We start from the raw sequence: 18,168 nt of genomic DNA on the forward strand, positions 1-18,168 counted from the left end.
AGGTCTTAGCCCAACAATTTGACATTTATAAGTTGTTATTAGACTTTACCCGGTGACTTGCCTCAATAGGATAAGGCTTAAATCATCCAAATCGATAGGTTTAGTACGTAAAGTGTATCTAGCATATAACGTCTTTATTTTAAAGACGTTTATTTCTTTTTTAATTAGTTCTGACAATAATTGTACTGTACTGTACTTTATGCAGTTCGAAATAACGATTTCATGTGTTTATATTTGAATGTCTACACGAGGAGAATAAAGTTGAGTGATTATTGATGAGTTGACAGTATCATCGACAAAGGGCCATTATGTCGGCTACAAACCCAAACTACACTGTCAATTCCCTTCATGTTTGTTAAGGGCTGCTCTCTTATAAATATGCAAATGTTATTCTGCGTTTAGCGAGGCACTGAGATAATATTTATATTGAAATAGGCATCTGCCCTTGAACTCTTACTATTATTATACTGATCAAACAACCCTTTACATTTGATTGAAGGCTATATGGTCTATGTTAGGATTTAACTTCTCAGTTTAATCCGATACTAGTTAAATGTTTCGAATGATTTACTTGTTTTATAACTATACTTGAAGCTACTCACTAAAATGAATAAGGTATTGCATTTAAACTTATGGAACTATTGTTTTATTTATGGTCAAGTAATAAACTACCTTAGCGATTACTTAGCATTTCAAAATCCAGGTGACAACCTCAAACCAAAGAATAAGATGGAGCGCATAGAACTTATAAATTAAGCCAGTTGAAGTAATACAAAATATCAAAGCCATCCCGCTAAAAGTGGGAAACACATACGCACGCAAACACGTACACGCACAGACATGTGCACGCATACGCACACAAAAAGTACGCACGGCAGCGTTAGTCTACTGCCGTCAAATATAAATTGAAAACAAGAACGCTGGATTTTTATTTTATAAGTATGATGAGAAATGTAATACTATTATTTTTAATATGTGACTATTTTATTCCCAATTAACTACGGCAACACATCGAGTCGTACGGTGTTATTGCGTTAATTTTTTTCACAAAATATATTACTACTTTTGTGGGTAAAATAAAGTGTAATCGTTAATACTTTTATTGTATAAGTTGCTTATTATTTCCTGAGAGGTTTTATGTTAGGGTTTTGATTAAGTATAATGAGTTCTGTTACACAAATGACTAGAAAAAAATAAGGATGTACACTATCTTTTTTATTGAACATCCATTAACGGATTGACTTTTTCCAAAATACTCTTTATTATCTACTTTAAGGTAAAAATGGGATTGAATATTAGATATGATATTTCATAAAATATAACTACAAATACACTAAAAAATACACTCAATTTTTGGCTTGGCTCGGGGCCCCTAGTCCATGTGGGGCATTTTGCCTACACTGCTTAATATAATATAATCTTGGCTATATATTTATAATATTTATATTTTTTTGAATATAAAGTTTTGTAAAACTTCTTATTTGAAAGGTTAGGTTAGGTTAGGTTAGATCAATGATAACATCAACATCTTTTCAACATTTTCAAATACATAAAATCTTAAAATATTTTGAGTTTTTTAAATACTGGTAACTCTACAAACACACCGACGACCTTGTTAATATGCCACCGCCACACACACTAACAGCTTCATTCTACTTCACATGTTTTACGTCCATCTTATTCTGTAATCTGAGGTGACAGTCCGCTAAAATGACGGTTACAAGAAAACGCCACTTCCCCTAATAAAGAGCTATCGTAAAAAACCACTACAATCATAATAACTCGCCTGTCTTACAATGGACACATCCATCACAATGTTGCTTAAAAATTAATGTCTGGCCAAGTTCCATTGACCGTCTAAGCCCAAATAAAATACGTATATGACCTGGCTTAATCCAATCATTCCGGTAATAAAAAAAAGGTAAATTATATTATTCCCACAGATTTTCTTATCAATGTATAAAATATAACAAATGACTATATAAATACTTTTTTTGAATAAATTAAAATTAAAACGATAGATCCGATATAATATTTTGCTGATCAATAGAATAACTAATGAGATTGACTCAGTTTTTTTTCCTCCCTTGCAATTTAATTAAGAGATATGTTCACAAGCCATAAAATGAGATTTCCACTTCGTTGACGCTGTAAGTGACTACCCTACACAATTATGGTTTAATTTAAATATCATATATGTATATATTGTGCGTGGATTTAACTTTGATTCGAACACAAACATTTTATTTATAGACGAGATTGTTAAAAATATACAATGATTCCGTTTTTAGTGCTAAAATATTACAGAGATATGGAAATCGTAAAAAACGAGATAGAATATATATTATGTGTATAAGCATTTCGCCATTTTTCTCAAATGCCCTGCTTCACACGTTGCTAATGAGTTTCGGAAAATATAACGCGTTCTTAAGCGTATTTTAATACGCTTGTACAACCTTTTACATTTTATAGTGTAACATAATGTATAAAAAAAGAATACTAATGTAAGTATTTTAGCTGGATGTCTTTATGTTATTTTAATATTATATAACAGTTATAGAAAAAATACTTTATTAATCTTTAACAATTATAAATAGTTTAATGAACAAAATGCAATAATTATGTTATATACTGAAAAGTGAAGATATAATTAGTATTGATATTTAATGTTTATATATGTTACGGTAAAAGCTCGAACTACGGTAAATCTTAAGATTTTCCAGTAAAACCTAAGATTTACCAATTAGGAATGGTAAATGTCCATAAAACTTTGGGATTCGAACTTTTACCATTAACTTGGTAAATCTTAGGATTTACATGTTAGGTTATGTTAGGTTGGAATAGTAAGGGGTGCATGTCAGTCGCCTCCTCGTGGCGCACCCTGGGCAACGGGGCCGGCTTGAGCTTGCTCGTCGGCCGCGGCTAAGACTGACGCCGAGGGATGCCGCGGGGTCGCTCCTGGTACTTCTCCGACCAGCGGAGTGGACTGTCTGAATATCATAGATTAATCAAGCTCAGCAATCAAGCAAACCAATGATATCGCGTCAATTTGATGTCGAATGTTGTTTATTTGGCTTTTTTCCTCTTAGGTACCCTAAACCCTTTCCCTTGTACACCGCACAACGTGTAGGCATAAATTCATAGTGATCAGTTGAGTAGTTAGGACGTGAAAGCGTAACTAACAAACTATTCGCATTAATATTAGTTACAAATAGTGACATTAATAGAAAACTATTAGAAATATTGTTTTTGTGTATAACATTGAAGAACGTAGAAGTTATCCACAAATGTTGCGCTCATAATTAATAAGCTAATTAATTAGAACCATTACAATGCAATGTGCATTTTAGAAATTCGTTTCGAATTTGTGTTATTGTATGTGGTACACTTTGGTCGTAATTGCATATATTAATAACATTTAGCGGTTAGTTTTACTAATATGATTATAACTACTATTCATCGAAAATTTGAATTCGAAATTTAAATTAGTTTTATGTGCATATAATAAATTATATATTTAACTATTTATAACATATAGATAAAAAGCGAGCATCGTTTGTTGATTTACAAGCAACATAGTTTCTTTTATGTACAAGATTTATGAAAAAAAGTAACTTTACACTTTCTTGACAGTTCTTCTCGTTTAAATCTTATGTATGTGCAATGACAATTCAGAAATGGATCTAAGATCCAACTTTAATAAAATAATTATTGGTTTTATAATGAGCATGTTTAAAAATTCCTATGTTTAAAAACCTTCGTTATGCACATTATTTTTATAACTGATCAACCAAGATTTAATACAAAGTATTTATTTAGACAGTGCGAGCCGAGATGGCCCAGTGGTTAGAACGAGTGCATCTTAACCGATGCGGGTTCAAACCCAGACAAGCATCACTGAATTTTCACGTACTTAATTTGTGTTTTTAATTCATCTCGTGCTCGGCGATGAAGGAAAATATCGTGAGGAAACCTGCATATGCCTAATTTCAACGAAATTCTGCTACATTTGTATCCAAAAACCCGCATTGGAGCAGCGTGGTGGAATATGCTCCAAACCTTCTCCTCAAAGGGAGCGGAGGCCTTAGCCTAGCAGTGGGAAATTTAAAGACTGTTAAAGTTGTAATGTTATTTACTTAGATCAGACGGTAGTATCTAGTAGATTTGTACCTACTAGGTAAGCCAGTAGAGCTATGTATTGTATTGTTACACTGTATTAATACCGATTACTCTTATCCTACAAAACAATAAAGAAATAAAATAAGTCTTAGGGGACTTACATATTGTCTAATCTCTATATATACATTTCAATGAATTAGAATTCCAATAAACTAATATAATTATATCACCCCGTAGTACATACACTTACTTATCTTTTTTCTTTACCTGTAATGTATATCAATATATCAAAGGTATATATATCTTCAAATGCATTACAATCAATGTCAACAACCCCATTTCCATTCACCGCAATAGGAACGAATTAAAAGCGTTTAAGGCAATTACACAGTGCAGTACCTAACAACGCGACACGGGACATAAAAGGTAACTATTTGTTTTGCAAACGTTCACAGAATTTAATAGTTGGCCTAGTTCAACTAAATATTTGCTCATCTGTTTATTTCAAATGAATACTATTACGTTTAAGTTAATTGTATGTAAACGGTCGTTAATATCTTGCAACTCGAAAAAAGCATCATAAATAAAAAAGCCAAGTACAAAGATCTTTTAAGAGTTTTATCGACTATATTTAACTCTTCAGGTTTACAATGTAAGAGTTTCTAACGAATTGCAATTTTAGCATTACAATATTTTAAATTCGTCCATATTCGCCTCTCAATGTCTAACTACTGGACATAGGCTTCTCCTAATTTAAATCATCCGGCCGATCCTGCGCTCTATAAATCCGCCGTCTTCAGATCGTTAGTTCACCTGATTAAATTATTATTGGATTCCTCGATTTAATTTTATATTTAAGATATTTATCGAGCTATTTTTATGTTGTGTCTTGTTAGTAAATAATTTATGTTATCTTCTACGAGCGTAGCATCGTAGCTGTTAGCTACGTCGAAATAACCAAACATAAACCTTTTACACGCCGTTTTATACACAAATATTAAAAAAAAAATCGAAATGTTATCAATTTTGATTATCAGATTTCTTATTAATAGTGTGAAACATTTAAGTACTTCAGGCACTAACTTGAATAAAGATCAATTTAAGATTACTCTCTATATATACTTTCTACTTGAGCCGAACAAAAAATTTCAACACTTAAGACACCTACGTGGCAGCACTTAATGAGGTCAGAAAATACGTCCAGGAATGGGCAGCGTAGTCCCCATCTCAATTCCGTCGAACATTTATGATACCCGTAGAACATTTACGACTGTTAAGGCACGTCGGAACATAAATTCAACAACGACGGATGAATAGCAGTCAAAATTCACAGAAAAAGTACAAATATCAAGTTCTATTTTTGTGCACTTTAAAGAAATCTTTTTCCACTGTAAAATAAAGATGATTTACACAAAAAATGATTGCCTGGGTGCAATGGTATGTCCACATACTCCAAACTACCAAAAGTCTAAATATCCCAAGTGATCTTCGAGAAAACTTACATAGGATTCAAATATAAATTAAATTATAAAGTCAACCGTTGAATGCAAACTTAGCTCAGTTATTGAGATATTTTTTTGACGACAGACGACACAAACATTCATTCGAAAACTTAACACTTTGAGTTTATGAATGAATGTGGAAATATCACAAAATTTGTACTTTAAATAGGTATAAATCATATTAGAGTATGAGACTCATCAAAATAAACCAAATGAGCAATAATATGGGATTTACTATAGTTACCATTAAAGAGTTAAATTTTCATTTCCTGACTTCATCAACATATCGGCACGATAGTACCAAAATATTAAATCATAATTATAATATGTTCTTAGTATTATGCTTTTTTTTAATTGTAAAACTTTTTTAATTTAAGTAAGTTATTTTATGCCCAAGTAAATAATATTGAAAAAACACTTTCAATTTTCAATGTACCTATACGATTTATGTAATTATTTGAAATCAATGTTTAATTATTTTTACTTGCATATTTCTCCTGTTAAATCAACAACGAAATGTGATTCACAAAACAAGTTTGCTATTAAATTAACCAAAATCTACTAATACCGCCAAATTTCGCCAAATAAACAGTAATTTACTAAAGCTGGCCTCCTAAAATACACGATAATCATTCGTGGATGGTAAACATAACATTGTGGTCGTTATGATCCCCACCGTTAACCATAACTACTATTACCCCATGAAAAAGCTTTTTGCGAGACACATGAATGACTTCCACAAGGCCGAAAACAGGGACTGTTCTATTAAAATTCTGGAAATAACAAAAGGGATGCAAAGTGTCGCTATCCCTCGTCTGCTTACCTGCTGTCCCGTGTTTAAAAAGGAATGTGATACAATGCCAGTTATTTCCATTACTCTGAAAATTTGCGTCCGAAAAAACAAACGAAAAACGAATACTCCATAGAAGAACCAAGTCACAGCATTGAAGGGTTATCAAAATAAAATGCGACCACTTATTTTAATGGTGAATGAGAGTTTATATTTGAAAAAGCTTAAAAAAAAGAAGCCCTAAAAATATTATGAAATACCAAGTCTGATATGCCTCAAGTAATCAAAATAGCATCGTTTTTTAAGTATATATTTTTTTATAAATATTGTATACGAGGAAGTAATTACTCCCATAAAATATACACTAAAGCAGAAAAGTGATCCAAGTTACCAAAATAAGTTAAAAAATCTGCAAACGGGCTGCTGAAAGTAGGTCACGTATATTTTGCTCATAAATCTGGAATGGGCACTAGATTATTTTAATTGAAACAGGGCACAAGCATTGCTCTTAAAGAGAAGCAATGGAAGCCGAGAGGAAGTATTTAGACTATTTGCCGGTAAGCTGATATTGTGTAAATCTCTTAAACTATCACGACTATAATTTTTTTAAATAATAAATAACACTAAAGATCTTCAATAAAGAAAAGGATAAATTATCTACTTTATATATATATTTATATAGTTTTTACCATTTGTTTACCAAAAAATATGTTTCATATGAAATTAGTTAAAATAAGCTTTAAAAGAATTCTATAGCATTTGCTTGACCCCGTTACCAAGTGTCCGGGTTTAAACAACTCTATTAGTACAATTTATCAATTTAACAATTGTTTCAATTAATTTTATAGAGAAAATTATATGGCATAAAAAATATTATATATAAATGGGAATAAAAACTTATTGCCCAAGTACATGAGTTGTACAAGTTTGGTCTTATATTAGGTAGCAGTATATATTTCGGACGAATTTTACATTTTACACATAAACTTTAACCATTATGGATTTTCTTTCACTCTGCGTGCAATAAATGAATGAAAACTTTCTTCTCTAACTTCCAAGATACAATTGATAACGCGCTCGAGGCTAACTTTTTGCTTACCGCTCCATTATTGACGTCCAAGCTCGAAGAAATCAGACAGACTGTGATATCTTTAGCCTTACTGATTTTGAAGTTTGTTACAACTCTACTTTTACTCTAATTACGTACGTAATGTTGAAAATATCTTCTAGAAAACATAACTCAATAATGCAATACATAGAAAAGAACGGGAGCATGCTATTGATGGATTCAATATGGAAACTCCAATGTTTCAATTAAAAACGAGACTTCTGAGTTCTCGGTTTGCTGGTCAACTTTTATTAGTTTCTGGAGTAGGAAAAGTAATCAAGTCTGCAATATATCGTACACCTAACTCGAGATAACTCTTAATTGTTTGATGTGACGCCTTTCGGATACGTGCGCCAGTCTAGCTTCCTTTTATCTTGTTTGAGAACAAATTTTAAGTTTTTAATGCATTTTCGTTTAAGATTAGCGAGCCTTATTAAATAAATATAATTTAACTTGCCCTAAAGTCCTTAATGAAAGTGGATTGTGATGTAAATTAATCTTTTGAAGTTCGTAATAGTTTTAAGGAAGCTGCTTTTATAGTTTGAATCTTAGCTCTTAATAAAATTTTTAATACAATGAGTTTTTATATAATTAAAATAAGGGGCATCGTGGTCATTCCTCAAAAATATGTACCAATACTTATAAATATATATGTATGTACCTACAGTACCCCTATTGAAAGAACACGTCAGTAAAATACGAACGTATTCTTTCAATAGAAGTATTTAATTAATTAACGAAATATTTTAAAAAAAATAAGCTATGAATACGAAGAGCTGAGTTCGCAATTACGATAACAAAAGCAGTGGGAAAGCTCGAGAAATACGTTTTACTAAATGAAAGCATAAAAAAGACGCAAATGTACGAAAATGGGTCATCGAATGAAGTATTGCACACGTCCAGTAAAGTGAGACCCTGGTATGAATCCTCTTTGCTATAAAATGGAGATTCAAAAGTTTGCGAAAGGGATCTCGGTAAATGGATGTAAAAGTGGAGAACAGAAGACGGAACGCGTACGACAAGATTCGTAAACCATCCGATGGGATCGTGCCAATTGTTTTCTTTGTATTCGGACGTCGAATGACGCGGGGCTTTCAACTCGAAATTCTGTCACAAACGCTCATGTCACGAAATGCTACACACATTTTTCCATAGCATATATTTCAAGCTTCAAATTTTCGACATGATTTTTTTTTTTTATTTCTACAGTTACAATAGGATATTATTACAGAAGTTTATGAATGAAAAATATTTTATTAAATATATATAGTCATATAATATGTACTGTATTACATAATATGTTTTAGTTATGTGATTGAAATAGGTGTTATTATACACGATCGCAAACAACGTAAACTAGAGAAGAAATTGTTCAATATCTTAACATGCGGCTTTGCCCGCACGAAATTTATAAATCTTTACCTATAGCACACAATCCATCATCCCACATTTCACCCCTTCGAGGGGGTGAATCAAAAAAGTAGACTATGTCCTTCCCCGGAACTCAAACTATCTCCACACCAAATTTCATCTAAATCAGTTCAGCAGTTTAAGCGTGAAGAGGTAACAAACAGAGTTACTTTCACATTTATAATATATGTATAGATTATGCATAAAAAAATATTCCACCTACAACAGTACCATACATAGTGGTACAGTACATAATAGCAGCAAGCCTGACTGGATAGGTACTATCCACTCATTGAATATTCTATGGCAAAGAAGCAATACTTGTATCGTTGCATTCCCATTTGATGGGTTAGTAAACCAATGGGTCTACAGGTATCAGGGACATAACATCTCAGTTTGCAAGATTGATGGAGCCTTGGCACAGTAAGTTATGGTTAAAATTTTGTGCAGGCAATGATAACCACTTACCATTATGGGTGGCCCATTTGCCAGCCTGCTTGTGTATGCTATAAAAAAACCACCTAAGAAAAATAATCACCCAATTTTTGGTTAAATGATATAAAGACAATTATTTAATATTCATACAGATATTATCAACATTCAAATCTGTATGAATTATAATTATAAAATAATTTTCAAATCCATTCAATCAAATCAAATTCCCTCATTCGATACAGAAGCATTACACTTACTTCTTGATTGTCAAACCAAACACTAACACCGGTTTGAAAAAAAATATAACCTGTCATGAGAAGAATCGGTAAAGGAAACTCAGTGAGTTTATTTTGTCAATTTGTTATTATTTACAAATATTCAATAACAAAAGAGATCCATTCACATATTTGCTGTAGAACAATTTACTTAAGTATTATTAATTAGTGAAGTAACTAGTCATAAATGTGTTTTCATTATGTTGGCAATGCTGGGCAAAGAACTCCTCAGCCCCTTATAATATTTGGAATTAAATCAACCATCATAAACTGTGGGATAGGTGAAACAGAATTTCATCAGTTACATTTCTTCACTCTGTTTTTCTAAATTCCACAATATAAATTACATTAACAAATTTATTAAATAAAAACTTAGTGTTAATTGCTTAAATATTTAGAACACTGTCCGAAGATTGTTATCCAATTCTGGATGCAAACTAAAGTAAATTTCCAAATATATGTCATTTACTTGGACACTTCAGCCCTTAACTACACAAGTACTAGAAATATCTTAAATATAAAATGGAAATTATAATATTTAAAAGTAGAAGAGCAAAAAAATATTTGAAAGCAAAAAAAAAATTAAACAAAGATCAATGTTTATTCGTTTATTAGTATGATTAAAGTATACTACTGTTATAAAAAGTTGCAAATATTAATAAGTTAAATTATAATTAGAAAAACATAAATCAACTTAATCTCTGAGGTCTAAAGAAAAATGTTCACAATAATATAAAAGAATTGCATATACGTTTATAAAAAACAATAAAAAGAAAACATTTACATTTTAAACTAGACATAAAAACATATATGTATTAAATAACCTTACAAAGAAGCTCTCTAAAACTACTTGAGGAGCATGCCTTTAACATTCAAATCATATTTACAATTATCTCACCAATAATTGCGGTGCAATAACGGTTTCACTGTTTACAAATATTATATTGTTTTAGATAATTTATAGTTAATGATTCACGGAATAACTTATTTCTCAAAATTATGTTGAATATTTAGCACCAATTGTCACAAGATCACAAAACGTTCTTTTACTATGTAATTTATTTCTAATAAAACTCTAAACAATCGATAACAACAATATATTACAGAAATGCTGTATTAACCTATTTCCGACTTGTTATTGTTATGCCGCCATCTTGATTTTGAACGACAGAGGCTGTCAATGTCAGAATGTCAGAAAGACATTTTTAAAACTTAAGCTACGAACATACTTCTTTAAAAAAGTAAAATGATTGCAGTATTGGCGCAAAGAAAAAAACACTTTACATTTCAATAGAATCCAGCGTGACAATAATAACAATCAATTAATAAATTTTAATTGGTTATCGGTTTAATTAATAAATAATTTATATTTGAATGTTCCATCGAATATAAAAGAAGCTTCATAATATGATATGTTACGTTTAGTCGTTAACATGAATTAATTATTAAAATATTTTTTTTCCCAACATTACAAATCTATATTGGATATAAAAATACATAAAACACTGGCTAAGATATAATTGGGTAACAAAAAACAGCGGTAATTTCAAACTTTATTCCTACGTCACTCAACAAAATCACTTCATAAATGACAGAATGACTTGATATACAAAAAATTTACATGAAAAATCAATCATGAGCTTTACTAAATTATAGTATGAATTCTACTAAATTAAAATTTAAAAATAAATAATACTCTATGATATGCCAGGACCAGATATAAGAACTGACGAAAATGTTCATGGCGAGATGTCTACAACCCCCACAACAACTGTTCACAGTGGCGTTGAAGCTAAAACCGAAAAAAAGTTAACAGTTCTTGAAACACATGGTTACATTTTGGGCAGAACCATAGGCTCAGGTTCATATGCCACAGTCAAGGTGAGATGTTAATCGTGTCAAAGTTAATTAATATTGTTAAGGTATACTTACTTCAATCATAATATTTATTCATAACTAATCACAAAATTATTGTTAGAAGACCTTGTAATGACAATCTTAACGAGACCATAATTTTTTTCAATATTATTACAAATTATGTTTACTTGAAATATTATATGATATGATTGTTGTTAGTGTAGTCGTTTTTAATTTTTATTATATTATGATAGGTAGCCAATAGTGATAGACACAATTGTCAAGTGGCAATAAAAATAATAAGCAAGTTTCAAGCACCTGGCGACTATCTGAAGAAATTTCTTCCCCGAGAGATAGAAGTCGTAAAAGGACTGAAGCATGAAAACTTAATACGCTTCTTACAAGCAATTGAAACCACTCATAGGTTCTGATTCTACTTTAAAAATATGTCAAGTAGTTTCCGTAGTTAACGTTATTAGTAACTGTGTTCCTTATTATATTATGTAATGTTTCCATAAGATACATTAATTATTTTATATGACAATACTTATTTCAGCTTGTAATTTTATTTGTATTTTTTATTACTTATGTAATTATTATTACTTTTATTCTTTCTATTTATTTAGTTATAGTTTTTGCCTTGTTTTATCCTTCTACATAATATATTATACATAATAATTTTGAAAATATTGAATTAGGTGTAAATAATTGATAATCTAAATTATTTATATAAAAATATCATCAGTAGACGTTCCTACTTCCTAAGAACTATCCAATTTTTTTATATTTGAACACAATAAATAATTTGACTGATATTTGAAACCGACGCAATTTTTAACAATTAACTAATTGCAGAGTGTACATTGTGATGGAATATGCAGAAAATGGCAGCCTTCTGGATATTATTCGGAAAGACCAACATATCGATGAGTCACGCGGTCGTCGGTGGTTCAGACAGCTCGTGGAGGCGGTAGATTATTGTCATGAGCGGGGTGTTGTTCATCGGTAAGATTGGACACAATAGACACAAACAGGAAAAAGTCAACCACAACTAATAGGCTTATTTTCAATTATTATATTCTCAAAATAAGTATTTCCTTCACGATCTGCGATTTTAGGAGGATATTCTTCCAGCTCCAGTGGCGCAATCGGTTAGCGCACGGCACTTATAGCGCAGTGCGTGCGAGACATGCCGAGGTTGTGAGTTCAAGCCTCACCTGGAGCAACATTTTGTAACGTTTATACTTATACAACTATGTACATTATACCTCGATTTTACTGACGGTATTTTATTAATCATATAAATTAATAATATTGATGTCGAGAACTTCTGTAGTTTTAGACGTTTCGTGATATTGATATTTTTTAATTTATTGTTCTCTGTTCACAGGGACATCAAATGTGAAAATCTCCTTATGGATAATAGTCTGAATATCAAACTATCTGATTTCGGTTTCGCAAGAGGCCATATGAAACCGAAGAACGGAGTCTATGCGTTAAGCGAAACATTTTGTGGGAGTTATGCTTATGCCTCGCCAGAAATACTAAAGGGTGTCCCTTATAGACCTCAGGATTCTGACATTTGGAGTATGGGCGTAGTTCTCTACGCGATTGTGTATGGTAGACTGCCCTTTGACGATACTAACTATACCCAACTCTTAAAGGTATCAATTAGGCTATGATATTTTATTTATATTCGTAGGATTACCTACGAAAGAATTATTGTTAAAACAATTATGTTTTAACAATAATTCTTTCAAAATCTTGAGTTGTTTTTGGTTTTATGAAAATATGGTTTTTAATCTTAGTAGATCTTCTAAGTTTTTATATTATAGTATAAAATAAAATTCGCAACTATAGAAATTCAAGGCCTCAATGCCGAGATCAGGCAGTTCTTCAGGCTGTGAATTTTTGATTCAAAACTTTGATCCAAAACCAGGCAAGCACAATTAAATTTTCATGTGCACAATTTGTTAATTTCTTAGCGGTGAAAACATCATGACTTGCATAATATTATGCGTGCGATTATAATTCTACTTACAACATAACTTAACATACTAGAAGATGTATACACTCATAGTTTGGAACAGCGTGATTGGACAAACTCCAAGCTTCCTTTTAAAGGATAAGCTGGGGAACATTTAGAAGCTGTTATTTTACTTTTATATTTACTATACACATTTTTAATATATTGTTTGCGTTTTTATAGCAAGTCCAAAACAAGGTCTCATTTCCTCGCGAACCGAAAATATCGACTGAATGTCGCAAGCTAATCACAAAGATTCTAGCTCCTCTGAAATTACGTGCAAAAATACCTCAAATCTTAGCCGACCCCTGGCTTAGTCCACACCAGTCATCCAAAGATGAAGACTTAGATGCCAAGCCAGTAAGTCTGATGGCCAACGTCTGTTATTGTTACTCACTGTATATTTCAGATTTATTATCGCTAATTATATTTCTTTTACAGGATGCAGCGAGTAAAGAGGAAATAAAAAGCGTAAATATGAATGGAACCGTAACATTTGACAGAAAATTTGAAGAAGTGAAGTAAAAAATGGCAATTACTTATTTAAAATAGCTTAATTTTATCAGCGCAATAAACGAGTTACATGACAATATTTTTTTACTAAAAAGCGAAACACTTAACTTTGTACCAACTTTATTTCAAAACAAAAACTTAATACTCCATAACCTAGTCAATATGTCGTTCTTAAAATAAAGTTAACCTAAATCCACAGTATCATTACACAAAAAATACTAGTAATAAAATTAAATGCACATGGATTATTGGTGTAGTAGAAAAAAACAATATTTAGGACTACGTTAAATCTTACAATCTCTTAGCTTTATTCCTACAGTATGTTTCATCATCTTGCACGTTATCAGCGGCCTTTCTTTCTTTATTTTTCGCGTGCTTGATACACATGTACGACAAACCCAACGTTATCACGTAAATAAAAGTTGCAACCCAACAATTAACAGCTATCTGTAAATAGAAGAAAAACAACCTATTGAATGTTCTAGATATAATGATCAAGGTAGTAATATAATTTTGTTATATAAATTGATTAATATTAAATGATATATTCATTTACCTATTAAATAAATTAAAAAAAAAAACAAGTATTCGTCTTGATTGTACATTTCAAAATGAGCTCGACATTTTAGATGGTTTTAAAATTAATTACAGCATTTTTATATATTGACAAAAATGACACTATAAAAGGGCTCAATATTTTATTACCAATTGATAGTTTTCTTTAGTTTGTTTCATGAAATCGTCATAATCTTCATACCCATGATGATCAGGTTCCGCCTCTTCTATAAACGCAAGTACTTCCATTTTAAAGAAAATCCCCATTACAAACTAAAAAAAAGTTAGGTTTCAAATATCTTCTTATTTCACAATTTTCTGAAGGGATTTAACATTAAACCACAATAAACGGGAACATGGCACAGCAGCGGACCTAAATTGTAGCAGAAATACTATTCGCTACTAGATTGGTTTCGGAGGGAGCCGCCGCTATAGTGCAACATATTTTTACCTTTATTTGGGAATCTGGTAAGTGAGTAACAGTACGACGTACATACAGCTTAAGAAGTACCTTGACACTTCAGTGTTCAAACCACACCACTACCTTTAATATGTGACTATAATTACATTTCAAATTTTTAAAGATAATTTATAGTTATTTCTATTACCAATTGCAGAATTGCCCATATACTCAAAAGCATACAACAAACACCACAACCTAGAAGAAGACTCATTTTTATAATAAATTTAAGCTTCTTATAGCATAACTTGCACAGAGTACTATTTTATGAAAATAATGATATTTAATCAATCGACTTCTGACAATCAAATATATTTTAAAAAATGACATTTATTCACTTTTTAACTATCGATAATAAGTTTTGATTAAGGCCTATAAAATTGGGAAAATAGTCATTTTTTTTTAAATTTCCCAATTTGATACATGTAATGTTATTTGTTTGTATCCTGTGCTCGTAGTGGATCTGCCAAGTGTATCACCAACCCACATTGAAGCAGCGTGATGAAGCGCCAAACCTTCTCCTCAAAAGGGAGATGAGGCCTTTACCTCGACATTAACATGGGCCAATTCTTCTAAGTAATAACGATTACTATACATTCCAGATCCTATTACGATCCTTAGATTATTCTTCACAAAAATAATTCTCTGCTGAATCTTAAATGGGGACCAACTCTACTAGTTTATAACGGTTTCGATACATTATATTCCAATACCACACCGAAACCGCAACTGCATCTTTGTGTAATTACCATAGGAAAATGACTGAACAGCAATTATTACGTTTCTATTCGATTGCGATAAATTGACATTTGGTTAGTAAAATTGGTTGTTACTTAATACATTTAAATTAATTTCTCATATTTTGTTACTAATGAATTAACAATGTGTACTCGATATCTACCAAACTAGTATTGACTTGACTGTGTCCTTATTTTGTTCTGCGGCAAATTACGATAGCATCTTAGCTTTAATAACGCAATAAATAAAAATTCTATAACGTTTTTAATATAGGTTGGTGAAGGGCAAATGGGCCACGTGATTGATAAAGTGGTGACCGCAGCCCATAGATATTGGCGCCGTAAGAAATTTAAGACATTCCTTACAGCAGTTACACTGGCTCACCCACCCTTAATGCAGAACACAACAATACTAAGATCTGCTGCTTGGCAATACAAAATATGATAAGATGGTACCTACCCAGATGTGTTTGCAAAACTGTACCACCAAAACAATATAATCTTTATAACTTTATTTTTAGCGGAAAGAACCTCACTTAAATGTAAGAGTATAAAAAGTTATTTTTTGTTATCATGAGAATGTGATAAAAATAAATATTTTTTTATATAGAAAATAAAAAAAAAACCAATGTAACATTAATATTTAATTCAAGAAAAACTATAGAACCATTTTACAATGTACCTACAATAATTACAGTTATTTTATGTACAATTTATAGCGATCATTCAACAACATAATACTTTCACAGGATATGGGACTATTTCATTGCCAAACTAGTAGTAGTAGTAGTGAGATAGTATTTTTACAAGAGTAATCTTTGTAGAGGCAATAAATTAAACAATATAAATTAAATAATCAGCGAGGGTTGCCATATCAATTAACTTGACAAATTTATTAAGTGCTGATTACCTTTTATTCAAATATAGTACTAATATTCTGGACGATAAATGTTCTCAATACAATATTGGATTTAAATGTTTAATTAAATTGCTCAGACCAATATGGTTCTGAAATAAATATTTATTTTGAAACAAGACCTATATTAAAGATACATTTGCTTAGAAAAATAATATACCTAAAAATTAATAAGCATTATATGGAATAAATTTAGATTAATTTAAAGTATTTTATACAATTGGTAGAATCTTAGGAGTAATTTCATTGGGTATTTTATTTTTCTAATCAAATTAAATGGAATGGAGCTGTAAACACGGAGGTGTACTTATAAAGTACTTTGTATGTTTACATGCTAACTGAAGAACGATTGTTCATCCAGAATTGATGTCCAGATATTACAAGAGTGATCACATAGAGCAGAGCAGCAATCCAGCAGTTGTATGCATTCTGTAATAAAATAATTGTTGTTTTTATTTAAGCTTCTCAAAATCACAAATAATTAACAATAAAATTTATAAAAATTTAACATACTACTATTCTTAAATGTTTTGTTCATTTTAATGGTTCTGCAATTCTTTTTCTTCTTAACAGTATGTTATAAGTATTTTAGTATGTTTAATGTGTACATACCATGATGGGTTTTCACACAAAACCTTCATAAATTCTAACATGTTCATAAGTTATTTGAATTTTGAAGAAAACATATTTGATTTGTTTTGTAAATTATATTATGTGAAATTATACTCATTTTTACAGAAAGAAAATATTCTTTTCATAAAATTGAAATATTCCATAGAATGGTCCAATACCTTGACATTTATGAGTCGAAGATCTGATTAACACCAATTTTTAAACTATGTTCAAAATCTATAAATTTGATTAAAATTTCGTAATATGCACATATATATATGTGAATAATTATGATATGATTGAATGGGCTAGCAAAGATGTTGGAAAGTACTTGCCTGAGAATAACCATTTTTCACTTCAGCTACGAAATCTTCAATGCTGTGGTGATTTTCTCCAAGTGGTAAATCTTCTAAGAGAGCTACAGCTCCATTAAAGTAGAAAACGCCCATCAAAGTCTGAAATTTTAAAGTATTTATCAGATTCTTTGTAATTTTACCTTAAGTGTAAGGATCAGTTTTACTTACCAATTGTATGATACCCCAGACACTCAAAACTAGCCCGCAGAGGGAAAGTTTTGGACCACAGAGTTTGCAAGCCATTTTGCTCGTTTATTTTATAAAATTACGAACAATTGATATTATTTTATCGACCACTGTCTGTCAGCAAGTGTCAAAAACCACAAAAAAAATGGACACTCACATGATCGTTTATATCTATGGTGTAGAGTATAAAATTATAAACAATTTTAACACTCCTTGATTATAATATTTTTATCATACGATTAAAACCAATTAGCATTAACAGTTATTTTAATAACGTTAAGTTTTATTTTATATAATTGTCATGGGTTACA

At 30.8% G+C, this 18,168-nt stretch overlaps 3 protein-coding genes and 1 non-coding gene across 6 annotated transcripts in view; 2 read left to right on the forward strand and 2 right to left on the reverse strand.

The window, feature by feature from the left end:
- LOC113399192 (semaphorin-1A) overlaps positions 1-10,707 on the reverse strand; it is a 344,932-nt gene extending 334,225 nt beyond the window's left edge. For all 3 annotated transcript variants that reach the window (XM_026638284.2, XM_064217670.1, XM_026638271.2), the window contains exon 1: positions 10,538-10,707. The gene's annotated coding sequence lies outside the window, so the exon portion shown is untranslated. The remainder of the gene's footprint in view (positions 1-10,537) is intronic.
- A 518-nt stretch (positions 10,708-11,225) lies between these two features.
- On the forward strand, positions 11,226-14,115 carry LOC113399834 (testis-specific serine/threonine-protein kinase 3-like). Its single transcript, XM_026639090.2, has 6 exons — positions 11,226-11,520; positions 11,751-11,920; positions 12,352-12,501; positions 12,887-13,160; positions 13,706-13,882; positions 13,964-14,115. Exons 1-6 carry the CDS (start codon positions 11,344-11,346, stop codon positions 14,045-14,047), a joined length of 1,032 nt encoding a protein of 343 aa, XP_026494875.2. The 5' UTR covers positions 11,226-11,343; the 3' UTR covers positions 14,048-14,115.
- On the forward strand, positions 12,630-12,721 carry Trnai-uau (transfer RNA isoleucine (anticodon UAU)). Its single transcript is given in 2 exon segments — positions 12,630-12,667; positions 12,686-12,721. It is a non-coding gene; the product is annotated as a tRNA-Ile (tRNA).
- Positions 14,116-16,418: 2,303 nt separating the features above from the next.
- LOC113399794 (ribonuclease kappa-like) lies at positions 16,419-18,034 on the reverse strand. The gene is made up of 3 exons (XM_026639039.2): positions 17,840-18,034; positions 17,651-17,770; positions 16,419-17,132 (listed from the first exon to the last, which is right to left on the reverse strand). The coding sequence occupies exons 1-3, from the start codon at positions 17,912-17,914 to the stop codon at positions 17,031-17,033; spliced, it is 297 nt and encodes a 98-aa protein (XP_026494824.1). The 5' UTR covers positions 17,915-18,034; the 3' UTR covers positions 16,419-17,030.
- Between the last annotated feature and the right edge of the window lie 134 nt (positions 18,035-18,168).

This window comes from Vanessa tameamea, chromosome 18, assembly GCF_037043105.1.
Source record: "Vanessa tameamea isolate UH-Manoa-2023 chromosome 18, ilVanTame1 primary haplotype, whole genome shotgun sequence".
Taxonomy (NCBI): domain Eukaryota; kingdom Metazoa; phylum Arthropoda; class Insecta; order Lepidoptera; family Nymphalidae; genus Vanessa; species Vanessa tameamea.